This window comes from Salmo salar, unplaced genomic scaffold, assembly GCF_905237065.1.
Source record: "Salmo salar unplaced genomic scaffold, Ssal_v3.1, whole genome shotgun sequence".
Lineage (NCBI taxonomy): Eukaryota > Metazoa > Chordata > Actinopteri > Salmoniformes > Salmonidae > Salmo > Salmo salar.
The window spans coordinates 21,083-41,817 of NW_025550942.1; the positions used below are offsets into that span (position 1 = coordinate 21,083).

The window sequence follows — 20,735 nt, forward strand, 5'->3', positions numbered from 1 at the left end:
ATGAACTCCCTGACCTGAGGCCAGTGCTTAAAGGCAACCAGGAGGCACCTTCCACTTGTTCTGGTTCAGTCAGTTCAGGAAGTCTGTGAAAGGAGAAAACTGAGAAGGACCTCTCTGTCAGCTAACCGATGAATGTTGCACCATACTGTCGCCACACACACACAGCTGTTGGTGGCATGTGTGTTGCAAGTGTGTCGTCTGCTGCACTGAGCAGAAGAAGGGTCATGTGACGGCCTCAGTCACACACACACCATTCAACCGCCCACACTCCTGCATGACCAACACACCACTCCTCCTGTGTAGTCCCTCTACCACAGTAACCATGGGAGTGTTTCCAGGGAGTAAATCGGTTGTGAAGTGTAACCTTTTCACAGTTGATATCCTGGGGCAGCGACTGTCTCCTTGTCATCCAGAGACCAAGAAACATACTGAACGTGTTCTAGTCTTGCTGTGCTGGAGTACATAGTTTACCTGCAAAACTAACACTGAAAAGTCATACAGACCTGCATTAGATCGCTGTGAAAAATCAGACTAACAATATAAAACCCATTTCAGTTCAAAGAAAAGAGTGGTACTATTGATTACAACTTTGTAGAACATTGATTATTTTATTGAATATTGAAAACATTTACACACATCATGGATGATAATGTACAGTCATATATTTCTTGCTATACAATTACCATATGGCAAAGATGGACAGATCAAGACACATAAAAGACGACCCACTGCACAAGCTTCAGAAAGTTACATTATGCAGTACTTCCAGAGGAGTATCTCCAAGAGTCTCCACTGTTTTTGGGTCATTCCACGAAATGAGGGCCTTTTGCATCCCTTTGATATTTTAGGTATAAAATGAGCACCAATATTGAAGTTGAAAAGCCTGTTATATTAAATGAAGTGCCATTTAATATAGACCACATGGAGAATTCAATAAATCAGATTTTATATGAATAGACTTCAGCATTTTGAAATGTCCCTCCGTGCACCCTCTCTGACTTCTAGGAAGATTAACCCCAACATTTCTCCATCATTGTAAAGACCTAGTTATTTTGTGATTAGTGATTCAGTCCCTCATTTTAAGGTCAACCCTGTTACGTGAATTGAACTCTCATTTTAATATGGTGAAAATATTCCTATTTTAAATATTTCTTCCCAAAGAAACATTGAACATCTAGTAGTCAAATCATAGTGTCAAAACAGGTGAGCTGGTTCTACTCTTTATGTCCATTTCCTGGTGTTTTGTGGAGTAAAACTGAGCGGGTCGAGCATAACAAGTCAACCCTGTTACCTTCAGATAGACAGGCTAGAAATGTTTTAACAATTAAAAATGTTTTGGGAAGCTTGCCTCCCCCTGTTGCACATACAGTAGCAAGCTTCCATTCCCCCTGTCACAAGGAGATTCATGGCTGATTTAAGATGAAATCGTCAACCCCGTCACGGTCGACCCCGTCACGGTCAACCCCGTCACGGTCAACCCCGTCACGGTCAACCCCGTCACGGTCAACCCTGTTACAGTATTTGGCACTTACTATAGTAATTTTCTTCTTTATCCTCTTGAGATGGGAAACAAATTTTGAATGAAGTTGAACATGTACTCTTTATGACAGAATGTTAAAATTAGGTGAAGTCAAACGTTTTCAAAAAGGCACCGAATTAGTAGAACGACCCTTTCGTTAATGCTTTATCCTGGGTACCAGTCTTTCATTTTTGGCTTGATTATAACGGCAACGGAGTTGGCAAGAGCACAAACAGCTCTGAGAGCAGGCTATAGAAGGAGACAACAGATCTGGGAGCAGGCTATAGAAGGAGACAACAGATCTGGGAGCAGGCTATAGAAGGAGACAACAGATCTGAGACCAGGCTATAGAAGGAACAGCTCTGGGAGCAGGCTATAGAAGGAGACAACAGCTCTGAGAGCAGGCTATAGAAGGAGACAACAGATCTGAGAGCAGGCTATAGAAGGAGACAACAGCTCTGGGAGCAGGCTATAGAAGGAGACAACAGATCTGAGAGCAGGCTATAGAAGGAGACAACAGATCTGGGAGCAGGCTATAGAAGGAGACAACAGATCTGGGAGCAGGCTATAGAAGGAACAGATCTGAGAGCAGGCTATAGAAGGAGACAACAGATCTGGGACCAGGCTATAGAAGGAGACAACAGATCTGAGAGCAGGCTATAGAAGGAACAGCTCTGGGAGCAGGCTATAAAAGGAGACAACAGATCTGAGAGCAGGCTATAGAAGGAGACAACAGATCTGAGAGCAGGCTATAGAAGGAACAGATCTGAGAGCAGGCTATAGAAGGAGACAACAGATCTGAGAGCAGGCTATAGAAGGAACAGCTCTGAGAGCAGGCTATAGAAGGAACAGCTCTGAGAGCAGGCTATAGATCAGTGGAGGCTGCTGAGGGGAGGACAGCTCATAATAATGGCCAGAACAGAGTAAATTGAATAGTATCAAACACGTGTTTCATTCCATTCCAGCCATTATTATGAGCTGTCCTCCCCTCAGTAGCCTTGATCAGAGAGGACTTCCCCCTCTCTCCCTCTTCTTTCTTTCTCTCTCCCTCTCAACAGGTATATGTCCAGAAGTCTCTCTCTGAGTTCTTGGTGGGCACCCTAAATTCCCCTGTTCCCACCCCCCTCCTTCCATCCCATGTTCCATCCCTCTTCTCACCCTCCCTCTCAACAGGTGCATGTCCAGAAGTCTTTATGAGGGTTCTTCTTGGCTGGCAGTCTGAATGAAGCTGTCCCTGTATATGAGCCACAATACGACCCAGACACTCCTGTGTTGTTGAGAACCGGGGGAGGGGGTCTGGTCTGTCTCTTCAGCCTGGAGGCCAGGGCCATGAACACATCCTCCACGCTGTGCTGATGCCCCCCTCCTGGTTCTCCTGGTTCTCCTCCCCCTGGGAGGCTTTTAGCAGACGTTTCAAACAGAATCATCCCGTGGGCCGCGGCAAACTTCTGGGCCTGATCCCGTGTCACCTGACCTTCGACCTCGATGGGGCAGGGGTCACAGCTGCAGGTGTCACGGAGGTCGCTCTTGTTGCCCACGAGGAACCTGCAGAGGGGGAGACAGATGGAGAGTTAAAAACGTTACAGGTTACAACCCAAAAGGCAATGTTGGCCACTACAGAGTATTCAAAACAATGTGTTTACTGTGTTGTTATTGTGTGTTGGTTGAGGTGTGTGTAACACAGCTGCCCAATGCTGACACAATACAGCTTTTCTGAATCTGATCCTGGCGATAGAGCTAGTTCCTCTGGGCCATGTGGAAATGATCAAGTGTAAAGGGGGCGATTTAACAAAAAAGGACAAATGGAATTGGGTTTTAATATGACTAACCTGGTTATCTCCTGTCCCAGTGAGTACCGTCAACACTCCTCTATCCAGGTTGTGTGTATATAACTAACCTGGTTATCTCCTGTCCCAGTGAGTACCGTCTACACTCCTCTATCCAGGTTGTGTGTATATAACTAACCTGGTTATCTCCTGTCCCAGTGAGTACCGGCTACACTCCTCTATCCAGGTTGTGTGCATATAACTAACCTGGTTATCTCCTGTCCCAGTGAGTACCGGCTACACTCCTCTATCCAGGTTGTGTGTATATAACTAACCTGGTTATCTCCTGTCCCAGTGAGTACCGTCAACACTCCTCTATCCAGGTTGTGTGTATATAACTAACCTGGTTATCTCCTGTCCCAGTGAGTACCGTCTACACTCCTCTATCCAGGTTGTGTATATAACTAACCTGGTTATCTCCTGTCCCAGTGAGTACCGTCTACACTCCTCTATCCAGGTTGTGTGTATATAACTAACCTGGTTATCTCCTGTCCCAGTGAGTACCGTCTACACTCCTCTATCCAGGTTGTGTGTATATAACTAACCTGGTTATCTCCTGTCCCAGTGAGTACCGTCTACACTCCTCTATCCAGGTTGTGTGTATATAACTAACCTGGTTATCTCCTGTCCCAGTGAGTACCGTCTACACTCCTCTATCCAGGTTGTGTGTATATAACTAACCTGGTTATCTCCTGTCCCAGTGAGTACCGTCTACACTCCTCTATCCAGGTTGTGTGTATATAACTAACCTGGTTATCTCCTGTCCCAGTGAGTACCGTCTACACTCCTCTATCCAGGTTGTGTGTATATAACTAACCTGGTTATCTCCTGTCCCAGTGAGTACCGTCTACACTCCTCTATCCAGGTTGTGTGTATATAACTAACCTGGTTATCTCCTGTCCCAGTGAGTACCGTCTACACTCCTCTATCCAGGTTGTGTATATAACTAACCTGGTTATCTCCTGTCCCAGTGAGTACCGTCTACACTCCTCTATCCAGGTTGTGTATATAACTAACCTGGTTATCTCCTGTCCCAGTGAGTACCGTCTAAACTCCTCTATCCAGGTTGTGTGTATATAACTAACCTGGTTATCTCCTGTCCCAGTGAGTACCGTCAACACTCCTCTATCCAGGTTGTGTGTATATAACTGACCTGGTTATCTCCTGTCCCAGTGAGTACCGTCTACACTCCTCTATCCAGGTTGTGTGTATATAACTGACCTGGTTATCTCCTGTCCCAGTGAGTACCGTCTACACTCCTCTATCCAGGTTGTGTGTATATAACTGACCTGGTTATCTCCTGTCCCAGTGAGTACCGTCTACACTCCTCTATCCAGGTTGTGTGTATATAACTAACCTGGTTATCTCCTGTCCCAGTGAGTACCGTCTGCACTCCTCTATCCAGGTTGTGTGTATATAACTAACCTGGTTATCTCCTGTCCCAGTGAGTACCGTCTACACTCCTCTATCCAGGTTGTGTGTATATAACTAACCTGGTTATCTCCTGTCCCAGTGAGTACCGTCTACACTCCTCTATCCAGGTTGTGTATATAACTAACCTGGTTATCTCCTGTCCCAGTGAGTACCGTCTACACTCCTCTATCCAGGTTGTGTGTATATAACTGACCTGGTTATCTCCTGTCCCAGTGAGTACCGTCTACACTCCTCTATCCAGGTTGTGTGTATATAACTGACCTGGTTATCTCCTGTCCCAGTGAGTACCGTCTACACTCCTCTATCCAGGTTGTGTGTATATAACTAACCTGGTTATCTCCTATCCCAGTGAGTACCGTCTACACTCCTCTATCCAGGTTGTGTGTATATAACTAACCTGGTTATCTCCTGTCCCAGTGAGTACCGTCTACACTCCTCTATCCAGGTTGTGTGTATATAACTAACCTGGTTATCTCCTGTCCCAGTGAGTACCGTCTACACTCCTCTATCCAGGCTGGCAGGCCTCTGAAGCTGTCTGGTCTGGAGACGTCATAAATGAAGAGAACAGCATTAACGTTCCGATAGTACTGCTGGACCATAGACTTCCTGAAACGCTCCTGGCCCGCCGTGTCCCATAGCTGGAGCTGGAGGGAGAGAGATGGTTGGGGGGTTGAAACTATTCTACATGTGAGAGAAGGGGTTTTAGAGAGAGATGGAGAAAGAGGGGGAAGCAGACAGAGGGAGTGGGAGGCCTTTTCTCAATTAGATTTGCTCACCTCCTGCGTCCTCTCTCCTCCATCCTCTCTGTCCTCCTTTAAAAAGGTCAAGTTAAACCAGGAGAGGCGGTGAGGAGAGGGAAAGTGGAAGAAAATGAGCTTGTATGAAATGAGACTTCTCCAATCGCGCGTCATTAGGCTAATGAGGTTTAGAGGGTGGAATCCCAAAATAAATGTATAAAGTGATAAAAACTTATTTTGATAGTTGGACAAGATATTTTATAGATAAAATGATAAGTAGCATAAATGTTTGCATGCATTTCTCCTTTGAGAAAAACAATAGCTGATTTAAAGGGGGCGTGGCAGATTTCAAGAGAGAGAGAGGGGGCGGGAGAGAGAGAGAGGGCGGGGGAGAGAGAGGGGGCGGGGGGAGAGAGAGGGGGCGGGGGAGAGAGAGGGGGCGGGGAGAGAGAGAGGGCGGGGAGAGAGAGGGGCGGGGAGAGAGAGGGGCGGGGGAGAGAGAGGGGCGGGGGAGAGAGAGGGCTGCTGTATAAACTCTCTCACATTCGGGTTAGTCAGCAGATGATGTTATCCTACTTCATCAATATATCGACTCAGCAGATAGAAGACCAACGTCAATATAACGATTTCTCGTCACTTCTCTCATGATATGTGCATCCAATCAGAAGGTCAACCCTGTCTTACAGTAACCTCGAGTCTCTAAAGGCCTCTACCTATGATGTAAACGGAGCGCAGTTTGCATCGACTTCTACATACTTTTGTCCTGCTGCATTTTTGGAACGGACCGTATACGATGCTCTGTCACTCCGTTTCCGTAGACTGTCTAAAGGCAGTGGAATGTTTGGCTGTGATTAAATACATGGAGGACTTTTGGCCCCTAAACGAGATATGTGTTTTGAAGCAGTCTGAGGTAGGTCAGAGAGAGAAACACAGATTACACGAATGCCAAAAGGCAGAAATACATTATGTAAAATACTTGCAGGTGAGTAATGCTTGATTTAATTTGTCCTTGCACAATGGAACCAATTGGATAGTCCCAAAAGTGAAAACAGTATACCATGCAGGCAACCTAAGGCATCTCAAGTATTTGTAATATTTTAAATAAGTATTCTGCCCATGTCTGGCCTCCTCTATCTTTCTTTAACCCAGATGCAAAACAATGTTTTGTTCATCACCATGACATGCTTCCTCTATCATGTGGTCTGCCCTGCTCTGATAAAGAGAACAAAGGTTTCCCAATATCCCCTTTCATGTCTGTGTTTCCGTAAACACACACAAATCACATTGTTTAGCCCATCACTGATGTTACAATACTTTTCACAACATTAAATTAACCTACTAATGTTATGTGTTGTGTGCTGAGGTGAAAGGTTATTTATTTAACTAGGTAAGTCAGTTAAGAACAAATTCTTATTTACAATGACGGCCTGCACCGGCCAAACTCGGACGACGCTGGGCCAATTGTGCGCGTCCATATGGGACTCCCAATCACAGCCGGTTGTGATACAGCCTTTGTCATATGTGTCATAAAGATATAAAAGCATTGAAAATGTGGTTTGTTCTGTTGTATGTATGTATGTGTAACAGTATATCTTCCGTCCCTCTCCCCGCCCCAACCTGGGCTTGAACCAGGGACCCTCTGCACACATCAACAACTGACACCCCACGAAGCATCGTTACCCATCGCTCCACAAAAGCCACAGCCGTTGCAGAGCAAGGGGAAAAACTACTTCAGGTCTCACAGCGAGTGACGTCACCCGATAGAAACGATATTAGCGCGCACCACCACTAACTAACTAGCCATTTCACATCGGTTACACATGTAACTCTGAAACACACTAGTTTCAAGTTAAAAAGACTTCCATTGTATTCATACTTAGTGAACGTTGATCCAAGAGGCCAAACAAACAGTACTGTGTCAGTCCTTTCAACTGAGCCTTTAATGACACTTGGATATCCTACACTGGTTTAGGTCAAAAACGGACCATTTACATAGATTACATTTTGTTTCACCACACAGTAGTCATGTTAGTTAGTCCTGTACAAATACAACTATATTTCAAAGCATTTAAGACTGATAGACCAGAGATAGCACCACAGACTGATGTTCATGCGCAATAGTAGGCGCAGATTCAGCTGCAAACACAAAGGTTTAACGAGTAACGCTTACAAAGTGCAAATATCTATAGAAAAAAAAATTGTCTCAAAGAAATCAACAACCCCTTCTCAAAATGCGTGAACATAAAAATGATGAGGCACATTTTCTTTACGCAGTGATTCTCTGGTGCATTAAATTGTGTAATGTACCAATTAATTACGACCCAACTCGTTCATAACATTTGCAAATAACGGTTTAAACGTTATACTTCTCTTACCTTGATTTTCTCGCCTTCGACCTCGACCAATCTCTCACGGAAATCGACACCGATGGTGGCTTCGGTTCGGTCGAGGAACTCACCGGCACAGAACCGGTAGGTGAGACAAGTTTTACCGACACCGGAGTCTCCGATCACGATGATCTTGAAGATCCGACACCGCGCGGAGGGCGAAGACACACTGGTGAAAGAGTTTGAGAACTCCAGGGATGATTCCATATCGCGTAAAAACTCTAATTAAAGAGTGATATCTAGGCTTCTCCAACTACTCCCAACAAGACAATATGTTATGTCGATGTCTTTGACGTTATATAAAAGTGGCAAAGTTAATGGCAACTCGCCGACTGGGCTATAAACTCTCCCTGGTTGTCATTGTCTGTGGAAGGAGCGGAGAGTTTAGAAACTCCCCTGATGCTAATTGTGCAACTTGTTGGCCGGTGGCCACCACGTATGACAGCACGGTAATAAAGCTCGCGAGAGGACGGGAGGAATCTATTTACTGTCGACGGAACGCCAGGGGGTTTCTAGGAAGTTCCACGCTTAATGAACGGCTCCTCTGTACAGGACAAGATTGTCTAGTAATTCCTCGTTTTTGTGTCTCTAGACTTCTATAACCATAGATAGACTCAATATGTCATCAATATTGTCTCTTACCACTCTGGAACACTGACATTAGGAGGCATAAAGGGACCACAGCTGAGGACGACAGTAACTGACTGACAGACTAACATGTACATCAAATGAATGTCTTTTTATTTATTTTATTTTTTTTTTATTCAAATACAGGTCAATAATTTACATTCTTACATTATACAAAACAGAACGCAGGTATTAATGAGAAAATACTGGAGCAAAAAAATGTATAAAAAAATAAACAATTCTAGTACAATTGTAATCACTCTGAAAAAATCTTATTGTAATGATTTAGGAAAATGTTATTCTTGTTGTTGTTCACTAGGGTTAATGTTTTAATAAAATAGTTAAATTCAATAAAAAAAAATAGTAATATTGGAATTTTTGTTTGTGTATGAAGAATTTGGCAACAAGAATATAAAAATTCACAATCATTTCAGTGGTCTTGTTATCATTGCAAGAGTAACATATTATATCTTTCATGTCAAAAACATGGGTCGTGTTCATAATGGTAAATAAGTATTTTGCAAGGTTTTCCCAAAATTCTGACACAAATTTATATTCAAAGAACGAGACAGATTCTCCCCTTTTTCACAGAAAACGCAGATATCATCAATAGCCACAAATGTGGATATCATAGAATTACATGGATATATCTTATGTAGAATGTTGAAGTGCACTTCCTTAACTTAGTTTGGTATACAATCTTTGTTAGGCCTTAACCATGCATTTTCCCAGACAATGTCAGGAATAAGCATGTTCCAGAAACATTTTCCTCTTGGTGTAAGTTGGTTTTGTGAATGGAGAATTTGTGTTATATATTTATTACAACAAGATTTCTCAAGTAAGCCCACGCCTTCCCTGTCGTACACTTCTGTTGATACTGAATATTTTGGAAGTATTAAGGTTTAATAGCACAGAACTATTTATATCTTTGTAAAACATGCGAATTACTTTAATAAAATTTTCACCAAATCCAAAAAGTTTAAGAGACCTAAAGAGAAATTGATGTTCAATTGTGTCAAAGGCTTTACAGAAGTCCAAAAATAAGACAACCGCATCTGAGTCAATAGCATCTGAATAATCTATAAGGTCCAAGACTAAAGGAATGTTAGAGCTGATGTGACGGCCCTTCATGAATCCTGTTTGAGTCTCATTTATAATGGTATCTATTCATTTCTTTAATCTTTTGCCATAAACCAGAGCAATCAATTTGTAATCAATATTTAATAAAGTAATTGGTCTCCAATTGTCAATGAGAGAAGGGTCTTTATTGGGCTTCGGAATCAGTGAAACAAGGCCCTGTTTCATAGTGGAGACCATTTCACCATTTTTAATGCAATCTGAAACATATTAAAAATCGGGTCTTCTAGTAACTCCCCAAACTGTCTATAGAAGTCAACTGATAGGCCATCAGGGCCAGGAGATTTCCCTTTTTTTCATTGAATTCAGAGCCTCTCTAATTTCTTCAATTGACACAGGTGAATCACAAACTGAGTGGAAATCATCCTCAATTACAGGGACATAATTCTGAATGTGGCAAATGTAGCTTTCACAACCATCTTCCTGAAATTGAGAGCTGTAAAGGTTTTCATAAAAGGAATTGACAAATGATAATATTGTAATGGGATCTTTGCATAAAACATCATTAATTTTGAGTGCAGTTATAGATTTTCTTTTGTAGTTTCTCTTTTCAAGTGCGAAAAAGTAACTAGTGTTTTTCCCCCTCTTCAATCCATTTTGCTCTTGACCTTACAAAGGCACCCTTTGACCCGTGTAAAGCTGTTCTAATTCTAGTTGTAAAGACTTAAATACAGACTCTTCTTCTTTCTAATTCTAGTTGTAAAGACTTAAATACAGACTCTTCTTCTTTCTAATTCTAGTTGTAAAGACTTAAATACAGACTCTTCTTCTTTCTAATTCTAGTTGTAAAGACTTAAATACAGACTCTTCTTCTTTCTAATTCTAGTTGTAAAGACTTAAATACAGACTCTTCTTCTTTCTAATTCTAGTTGTAAAGACTTAAATACAGACTCTTCTTCTTTCTAATTCTAGTTGTAAAGACTTAAATACAGACTCTTCTTCTTTCTAATTCTAGTTGTAAAGACTTAAATACAGACTCTTCTTCTTCAGATAGATTCTCTTTCTTTAGAAAACTGTCAAGCTTGCTCATCATCTCCTTTTCTCTAAGGTTCTTTAAGTGCATCAGCTCTTTGGCACGTTTAATGGCTACCACTCTGACCTTATATTTGAAAAATTCACATCTACTTTCATGACCCAAGTCTTTCCTTGCAAAAATATCTCTAGGTAATGATTTGATGTTTTCAGTGAGAGTAGTATCTTTAAGTTGTGATGGTGTCATGCATCTGACTGTTGTATATTCAGTGTGTCAATGATTGATTGCATCTGTCCCTATGTAATTAGAGTATATATTCTATTTTATATTGGTCTAACACTCCCCTCTGTATGTATCTGGACAGTGCATTCATTAGTAACGGTGAAACAGCTACGTACCAAAATACCCTCAAATACCAGTGATATCCCCGGACGTTAATGAATTAGCAAATCCAATCAGTTTTCTACATTGATTCAATGTCATCACGTAGATTGTTTTGGGTTGAAATGACATGGAAACAATGTTGATTCAACCAGTTTTTGCCCAGTCATCTGAATTTCTTTTCATTATTGACTTTTCACCAGTGATGTCATCATAGCCAGTAACCTTTTCCACTCTTCCACTCTTGGTCCGGCTCAGCTTGACCTCTGACCTATTTAAATGAACAATCATGAAAACATCCACTTCCTATGAACAGACACATTCTAATATATTTAATTAGATATGATATAATCTCATCTGCAAAGAGAGGTTCACCTTTCCATGGAAGGGGAATGTGTTTACACATGGGTGTTGTTGCACCATACCAACGATAAGCCTGTCTTCCCCATCACATCATGAAAGGTCATGTTGATGTTCATTTAACCTCTGTCTCTCTCTTCCTCTGACTCCTCCCTTTCTCCTTTGTTTCTCTCTATCTCTCTGTCTCTTTCTCTCTCTTTCTCCTCTGTCTCTCTCTTTCTCCTCAGATCTCCAGGCTCAAAGCGTCAGTCCACCAGGTAGGTAGAGTATAAATCTACAGTGATTATAGCAGTTCAATATTAGTCAACTTTATTGTCCCACATGGAGAAATTCATGTGTCCATACAAACCATTCTAAACCCCAATAACAAGTAGTGTTTTATGGAACTACTAATACTTGTCAACCACAAAGCACTACTGCTGTTAGAATAACAGAATCACTGTCATCATCTGTCCTCACCACTGTGTTTTCCTCTCTGCTGTTTACAGCTGAACTCTCAGTCAGACTGGTGGATGGGACCACTTCCTGTTCTGGGACAGTGGAAGTCTTCTACAGAGGAGAGTGGTCAGGTCTATGTTCTAGGTGGTGGGGCATGATGAGAGAGGTTAAGGTTGTGTGTAGAGAGATGGACTGTGGGAATGTTGTAGCTGAATCTAGAGTTCTGATTGAAGAGGGAAGAGGAGGAATCAGACTGGCTGGCTGTAGGGGAGATGAGTCTTCTGTTACAGTGTGACATCATAGAAGGAAGACCTGGTTACTGTGATGGTGGATATTATCATCATGTGACCTGTTCAGATAAGAGACTGGTAATATTGAGAGATTCATTTGAACATTACATTGGCATGTATCATGTTTTCAGTTTATTACTAGAAGGTAGTTGAAGAGGTTTTTCTCAGTGTCCTTTATTGTTCCAGAAAGCCTGTGTTGTGTAGTCAACTACCTTACTATACACACGACTAACACAAGATATGATTTAAAGGGCTGTGTCATCATGTAGATTGTGTTAAAGGGAATTTTCTCAAATGTTCAACTTCATATTCATCATCTCCAGCAACATCAACATATGTGATAATGGCGCGTTTCTATATTTAGTCGTAAACAAGATTGAATATAAGCGTTTCCAATGACATCATCAACCAATTAGTAGAACATTAATACGTGATTAGTAGGCAATGCCTACACGTAATTGGTTAAAAATCACACGATGCACACTGATGATGTCATTGGAAACACTTATCTTCCTCTGTCTTGTTTACTACTAAACATAGAAACACACCATTATCACATATGTTGATGTTGCTGGAGATGATGAATATGAAGTTGAAAACATGTGAAATTTGTCTTCAACTATCTTTCCTGTTTAATTACAGCTCTCTCTCCAACCCATGGTGTTTAATTACAGCTCTCTCTCCAACCCATGGTGTTTAATTACAGCTCTCTCTCCAACCCACGGTGTTTAATTACAGCTCTCTCTCCAACCCATGGTGTTTAATTACAGCTCTCTCTCCAACCCATGGTGTTTAATTACAGCTCTCTCTCCAACCCATGGTGTTTAATTACAGCTCTCTCTCCAACCCACGGTGTTTAATTACAGCTCTCTCTCCAACCCACGGTGTTTAATTACAGCTCTCTCTCCAACCCACGGTGTTTAATTACAGCTCTCTCTCCAACCCATGGTGTTTAATTACAGCTCTCTCTCCAACCCATGGTGTTTAATTACAGCTCTCTCTCCAACCCATGGTGTTTAATTACAGCTCTCTCTCCAACCCACGGTGTTTAATTACAGCTCTCTCTCCAACCCACGGTGTTTAATTACAGCTCTCTCTCCAACCCATGGTGTTTAATTACAGCTCTCTCTCCAACCCATGGTGTTTAATTACAGCTCTCTCTCCAACCCATGGTGTTTAATTACAGCTCTCTCTCCAACCCATGGTGTTTAATTACAGCTCTCTCTCCAACCCACGGTGTTTAATTACAGCTCTCTCTCCAACCCATGGTGTTTAATTACAGCTCTCTCTCCAACCCATGGTGTTTAATTACAGCTCTCTCTCCAACCCACAGTGTTTAATTACAGCTCTCTCTCCAACCCACGGTGTTTAATTACAGCTCTCTCTCCAACCCATGGTGTTTAATTACAGCTCTCTCTCCAACCCACGGTGTTTAATTACAGCTCTCTCTCCAACCCACGGTGTTTAATTACAGCTCTCTCTCCAACCCACGGTGTTTAATTACAGCTCTCTCTCCAACCCATGGTGTTTAATTACAGCTCTCTCTCCAACCCATGGTGTTTAATTACAGCTCTCTCTCTCCAACCCTTGGTGTTTAATTACAGCTCTCTCTCTAACCCACGGTGTTTAATTACAGCTCTCTCTCTAACCCACAGTGTTTAATTACAGCTCTCTCTCCAACCCACGGTGTTTAATTACAGCTCTCTCTCCAACCCATGGTGTTTAATTACAGCTCTCTCTCTCCAACCCTTGGTGTTTAATTACAGCTCTCTCTCCAACCCATGGTGTTTAATTACAGCTCTCTCTCCAACCCATGGTGTTTAATTACAGCTCTCTCTCCAACCCATGGTGTTTAATTACAGCTCTCTCTCCAACCCATGGTGTTTAATTACAGCTCTCTCTCCAACCCATACTCCAGCTACTCAGAATGACTACAACTATGTTAAGACATGGAACCCAGCTACCCCATCGACCCCCACCTCTGTTAAACCCAGCGTGGCTACTTCCACCCAGGATCCCAGCAGTAGTCTGACCAGCCAGGTTTCAGACACCTCAGCCAGACTCCAAGAGAGTGACATCACCTCTGATCCTACCATCAACACGTCAAGGTTACCTACCACACCAACACAATCAACACCATCACAGGGTGACTATATACCCCACCTACCACACCAACACAATCAACACCATCACAGGGTGACTATATACCCCACCTACCACACCAACCCAATCAACACTATCACAGGGTGACTATATACCCACCTACCACACCAACCCAATCAACACCATCACAGGGTGACTATATACCCCACCTACCACACCAACCCAATCAACACCATCACAGGGTGACTATATACCCCACCTACCACACCAACCCAATCAACACTATCACAGGGTGACTATATACCCCACCTACCACACCAACCCAATCAACACCATCACAGGGTGACTATATACCCACATACCACACCAACCCAATCAACACCATCACAGGGTGACTATATACCCCACCTACCACACCAACCCAATCAACACCATCACAGGGTGACTATATACCCCACCTACCACACCAACCCAATCAACACTATCACAGGGTGACTATATACCCCACCTACCACACCAACGCAATCAACACTATCACAGGGTGACTATATACCCCACCTACCACACCAACCCAATCAACACCATCACAGGGTGACTATATACCCCACCTACCACACCAACCCAATCAACACCATCACAGGGTGACTATATACCCCACCTACCACACCAACCCAATCAACACCATCACAGGGTGACTATATACCCCACCTACCACACCAACCCAATCAACACCATCACAGGGTGACTATATACCCCACCTACCACACCAACCCAATCAACACCATCACAGGGTGACTATATACCCCACCTACCACACCAACCCAATCAACACTATCACAGGGTGACTATATACCCCACCTACCACACCAACGCAATCAACACTATCACAGGGTGACTATATACCCCACCTACCACACCAACCCAATCAACACCATCACAGGGTGACTATATACCCCACCTACCACACCAACCCAATCAACACCATCACAGGGTGACTATATACCCCACCTACCACACCAACCCAATCAACACCATCACAGGGTGACTATATACCCCACCTACCACACCAACCCAATCAACACCATCACAGGGTGACTATATACCCCACCTACCACACCAACCCAATCAACACCATCACAGGGTGACTATATACCCACATACCACACCAACCCAATCAACACTATCACAGGGTGACTATATACCCCACCTACCACACCAACCCAATCAACACCATCACAGGGTGACTATATACCCCACCTACCACACCAACCCAATCAACACCATCACAGGGTGACTATATACCCCACCTACCACACCAACCCAATCAACACCATCACAGGGTGACTATATACCCCACCTACCACACCAACCCAATCAACACCATCACAGGGTGACTATATACCCCACCTACCACACCAACCCAATCAACACTATCACAGGGTGACTATATACCCCACCTACCACACCAACCCAATCAACACCATCACAGGGTGACTATATACCCCACCTACCACACCAACCCAATCAACACCATCACAGGGTGACTATATACCCCACCTACCACACCAACCCAATCAACACTATCACAGGGTGACTATATACCCACCTACCACACCAACCCAATCAACACCATCACAGGGTGACTATATACCCCACCTACCACACCAACCCAATCAACACTATCACAGGGTGACTATATACCCCACCTACCACACCAACCCAATCAACACCATCACAGGGTGACTATATACCCACCTACCACACCAACCCAATCAACACCATCACAGGGTGACTATATACCCCACGTACCGGTTCAACAGGAGTCCCTACATCAAATACAACTTAAATATCCCAGAATGCTTTTGTATGTGAGTGTTATCTCAGTGAACGTCTCTACTCACTACCACTGTCACATGTCATGTTATTGTCATATCTAAATGAGGAAAGTAGTTGAGGAGCTACGTTTTCTTTTTCTCTCCTCTTGTTCCAGATGTCCTGCTTAAGCCTGATATCAACATATGTTGTCTCAGTGACTGTAGGCCCACTACTCATGTTGCCCTGTGAGGGAGGGTGGCTAGCACTGTTACATGCTGATGTTATTGTCATATCTATAGGAAACTAGTTGAAGAGGTTTTTCTTGTTCTCTTTTATTGTTACAGATCTCCTGGTCCAGCCTGATATCTCCCTGACTGACTCAATGGGAGGGGTCTCCAGGGGCCACCAGGGGCCCGAGGTGTTCAGGGGCTACAGCTTCACCATCACCTGCTCCACTCAGCCACAGTACCCAGGAGGCTCCTTCCTCCTCACGTTCACCGGCTCCAACAGAACCCAGACCCAGCCAGCTGTCAATCACTCTGCTGCCTTCCTCTTCCCTGCTGCAGATGACTCCCACCAAGGGAACTACAGATGTGTTTATGAGAATTATGTTTTCTCTCATAACTTCTCTTCTGAGAGTGAGCTCCTCTCCCTCACCATCACAGGTAACTGAACATGAACCAGACTTATAACTTTGTCATTGACAGATTTCCCACAGATCTATCTGATGATGATCAGTCCCCTCATCAAAGGTGTTTCTGTTTGCAGCCTCTCCTCTGCCAGCCTTCATCATCAGACACGTTGTAGTGCTGCTGATCCTACTGACAGCCATCACCACCTCCTACCTGTACTACAAGGTAAAGACATTTACTCAGACGTTACAAGTCATTTAAACTAGAGGGAGAGGGTGAGGGGGAGAGGGAGGGAGGGAGAGAGAATGGAGATACTAGAGAGTAAATGTCTGACTGTTGGTGCTGTGTCTCTCTAGCCCACCAGGAGGCAGAAGAGAGTGAACAGGGTGAGCAGCATGGATCTTTATGTCAATGCCATGGAGATGGTCTCTCTGAGCTCCAGAGCTGAAGCTGGACCGGGAGAGGAGAGAGCAGCCCAGGGGACGGAGTAGGAGTAGAATGAAGCTGACCCTACATGCTGATCTTAGGTCAGTTTTGTGTTTTAAATGGATGGTCAGCAGTGGACTGGTGTTTAAAATGTGGTGACAAACCTGAAGTGGTTGTAATTTTTATAAAAAGTTCATAATTAGTTTCTCTTTCTAGAACCTTGGAAGAAATCTAAAAGGAGTGACTGCAACAACCATTATTCCTTTTAGTTTGATTTTTACCACCAGAGAAACATGGGGTTCTGGGTAACATGGGGTTCTGGGTAACATGGGGTTTTGGATAACATGGGGTTCTGGGTAACATGGGGTTCTGGGTAACATGGGGTTTTGGGTAACATGGGGTTTTGGTTAAAATGGGGGTTCTGGTTAACATGGGGGTTCTGGGTGACATGGGGGTTCTGGGTGACATGGTGGTTCTGGGTAACATGGTGTTTGGGTAACATGGGGTTCTGGTAACATGGGGTTCTGGGTAACATGAGGTTTTGGTAACATGGGGTTTTGGTAATATGGGGTTTTGGTAACATGGGGTTTGGGTAACATGGGGGTTTGGGTAACATGGGGGTTTGGGTAACATGGGGTTTGGGTAACATGGGGTTTGGGTAACATGGGGTTTTTGTATCATGGGGTTTGGGTAACATGGGGGTTTGGGTAACATGGGGTTTTGGGTAACATGGGGTTTTGGGTAACATGGGGTTTTTGTATCATGGGGTTTGGGTAACATGGGGGTTTGGGTAACATGGGGTTTTGGGTAACATGGGGTTTTTGTATCATGGGGTTTGGGTAACATGGGGGTTTGGGTAACATGGGGGTTTGGGTAACATGGGTTTTGGGTAACATGGGGTTTTGGGTAACATGGGGTTTTGGTTCATTGAAGAAACTATCTCAATTAGGTCTGTTTTGCATTCCATCAGTGGAGGCTGGAGGGAGGAGCCCTCAGAAAACTGTCTCATTGTAATGGAGTAGGTGGAACGGAGTCAAACATTTGATCTGTTTGATACCGTTCCATTCATTCCCTTCCAGCCAATACAATGAGCCAGTCCTCCTGTAGCTCCTCCCACCAGCCTCCACTGCATTCTATACATTCATTTATTGTAGTTTTTGCTTTCGTCTTCATGTCTTTATATTATTTAGTATAGCCTACTGTTAGATAATTTATCTTGAAGTGTTTCCATTATTAGTCCATGTATTATTATAATCATCTTTTCATTCTTTGTATTTTTAAACACTTCAATAAAAGGGGACATTTTTCACAAGTCAATTTGGTTTATTGTTGTAGTTTGTTTTCTATTTGATTTTTAAATCTCTCATGATGTTGATATTGATTATGATGCAGATTATTGTTATGATGTTGTGCCTTCAGAAAATATTCACACCCCTTTACTTACAAAATGGGATAAAAATAGATTTGTAATTTTTTGTCAACGATCTACACAAAATACTCTGTCCAAGTGGAATAAAAATGGATAAAATAATTATTCAACCCCCTGAGTCAATACTTATTTGGATCACATTTGTCAGTGATTACAGCTGTGAGTCTTTCTAAGTAAGTCTAGAAGAGCTTTCCACACCTGGATTGTACAACATTTGCCCAATATTATTTAACAACATTTCTTCAAACTCTGTCTAATTAGTTATTGATCATTACTAGACAACCATTTTCAGGTCTTGCCATAGATTTAAGAGCGGATTTAAGTCAAAACTGTCACGTCCTGACCAGCAGAGGGAGCAATTGTATTAGTTTTGGTCAGGACGTGGCAGGGTTTTTGTGTGTTAAGTGTTGTGTTGGTGATTGTTCTCCCAATTGAAGGCAGGTGTGTTGAGTTGCCTTTGATTGGGAGTCCTATATAGTAGTGTGTGTTTTTCTTTGGGGTTGTGGGTAGTTGTTTTTGCACTGCGTTTTGTGAGCCTGCAAAACTGTTCCTGGTGTCGTGAGTACTGTTTATTGTTTTCCCTGTGGATGCTTTGCGTGTTTCATTAAAAGAATATGAGTATCCACATTCCCGCTGCGCCTTGGTCTTCTCTCCAGTACGACAACTGTTACAAAAACTGTAACTCGGCCACTCAGGAACAGTCACTGTTTTCTTAGTAAGCACCTTGTGTAGATTTGTCCTTGTGTTTTAGGTTATTGTCCTGCTGAAAGTTGAATTCGTAACCTAGTGTTGGTGGAAAGCAGACTGAACCATGTTTCCCTCTAGGATTTTGCCTGTGCTTCGTTCCATTCCGTGAATTTTTTTTATCCTGAAAATCTCCCCAGTCCTTAACGATTACAAGCATACCCATAACATGATGCAGCCACCACAACCAGGGGGGAGGGTGCAACTCAATATTAGGAAGGTGTACTTAATGTTTTCTACACTGTATTTTTCACAATTCAATATAGTAGGTGGGGTTTATTTTCTAGTTTAGTTTCTCTCATGATGTTATAGATTATAAAATGTTACATTGATTATGATGTAGATTATTGTTAGTAGTATAGAGATTATGATGTTATTGATTATAAAACGTTACATTGATTATGATGTAGATTATTGTTAGTAGTATATAGATAATGATGTTATTGATTATAAATGTTATATTGATTATGATGTTAATAGTATATAGATAATGATGTTATTGATTATAAATGTTATATTGATTATGATGTTGCTAGTAGTATAGAGATAATTATGTTATTGATTATTGTTAATAGTATATAGATAATGATGTTATTGATTATAAATGTTATATTGATTATGATGTTGTTAGTAGTATATAGATAATGATGTTATTCTCTTATCTGTGTGTTACAGAGAAAGTACTTCGTGCAGGTCTGATATACAATAGATTGTGTGTGTATGCATGTGAAATAATTAAATCATACAACCAACCAATCAGTCAATAAGTTAAGTAAATACATATTGTATTTAGAGTGGCAAAGGTCTGGTACCTTGTCCAAAATGCTGAATTGTTGCACAAAAACACCTCTTGGGTGTTGTGACAACATGGATTCTTATTAAAGAAGAAGACAAGAGGGAAGACATGTTTCTTGCTGATCATTTAGGAGTTTGAGTGAGTGAGTCAGGATAAGGTCTGACCAACACAGGATACACGGAGAACAAAAAGTAACGGAGAACACAGTTCTCCATCTCCCCTCAGAAAAAATACCAAGTGTTTGTAACGGCTGTCGGGAGAGAGTAGACCAAGGCGCAGCGGAGTTAGTGTTCATCATGATTGTATTTAATTAACGTAAGAACACTATACAAAAACAAGATATGTAGGGTATATGTAGCGTACCAGGCTTCAGGGCCTTCTCCAGGCCGTGGTAGTAGGACCAGTTACAACAGTGTTATGAAGGGTATATGTAGCGTACCAGGCTTCAGGGCCTTCTCCAGGCCGTGGTAGTAGGACCAGTTACAACAGTGTTATGAAGGGTATATGTAGCGTACCAGGCTTCAGGGCCTTCTCCAGGCCGTGGTAGTAGGACCAGTTACAACAGTGTTATGAAGGGTATATGTAGCGTACCAGGCTTCAGGGCCTTCTCCAGGCCGTGGTAGTAGGACCAGTTACAACAGTGTTATGTAGCGTACCAGGCTTCAGGGCCTTCTCCAGGCC

The 20,735-nt window shown here is 42.7% G+C and overlaps 1 protein-coding gene across 1 annotated transcript; it reads right to left on the reverse strand.

Moving 5' to 3' along the window:
• Positions 1-2,663: 2,663 nt before the first annotated feature.
• Positions 2,664-8,315, reverse strand: LOC106602123 (ras-related protein Rab-33B). Its single transcript, XM_045714150.1, has 3 exons — positions 7,892-8,315; positions 5,245-5,423; positions 2,664-3,064 (listed from the first exon to the last, which is right to left on the reverse strand). The coding sequence occupies exons 1-3, from the start codon at positions 8,108-8,110 to the stop codon at positions 2,686-2,688; spliced, it is 777 nt and encodes a 258-aa protein (XP_045570106.1). The 5' UTR covers positions 8,111-8,315; the 3' UTR covers positions 2,664-2,685.
• Positions 8,316-20,735: the final 12,420 nt, after the last annotated feature.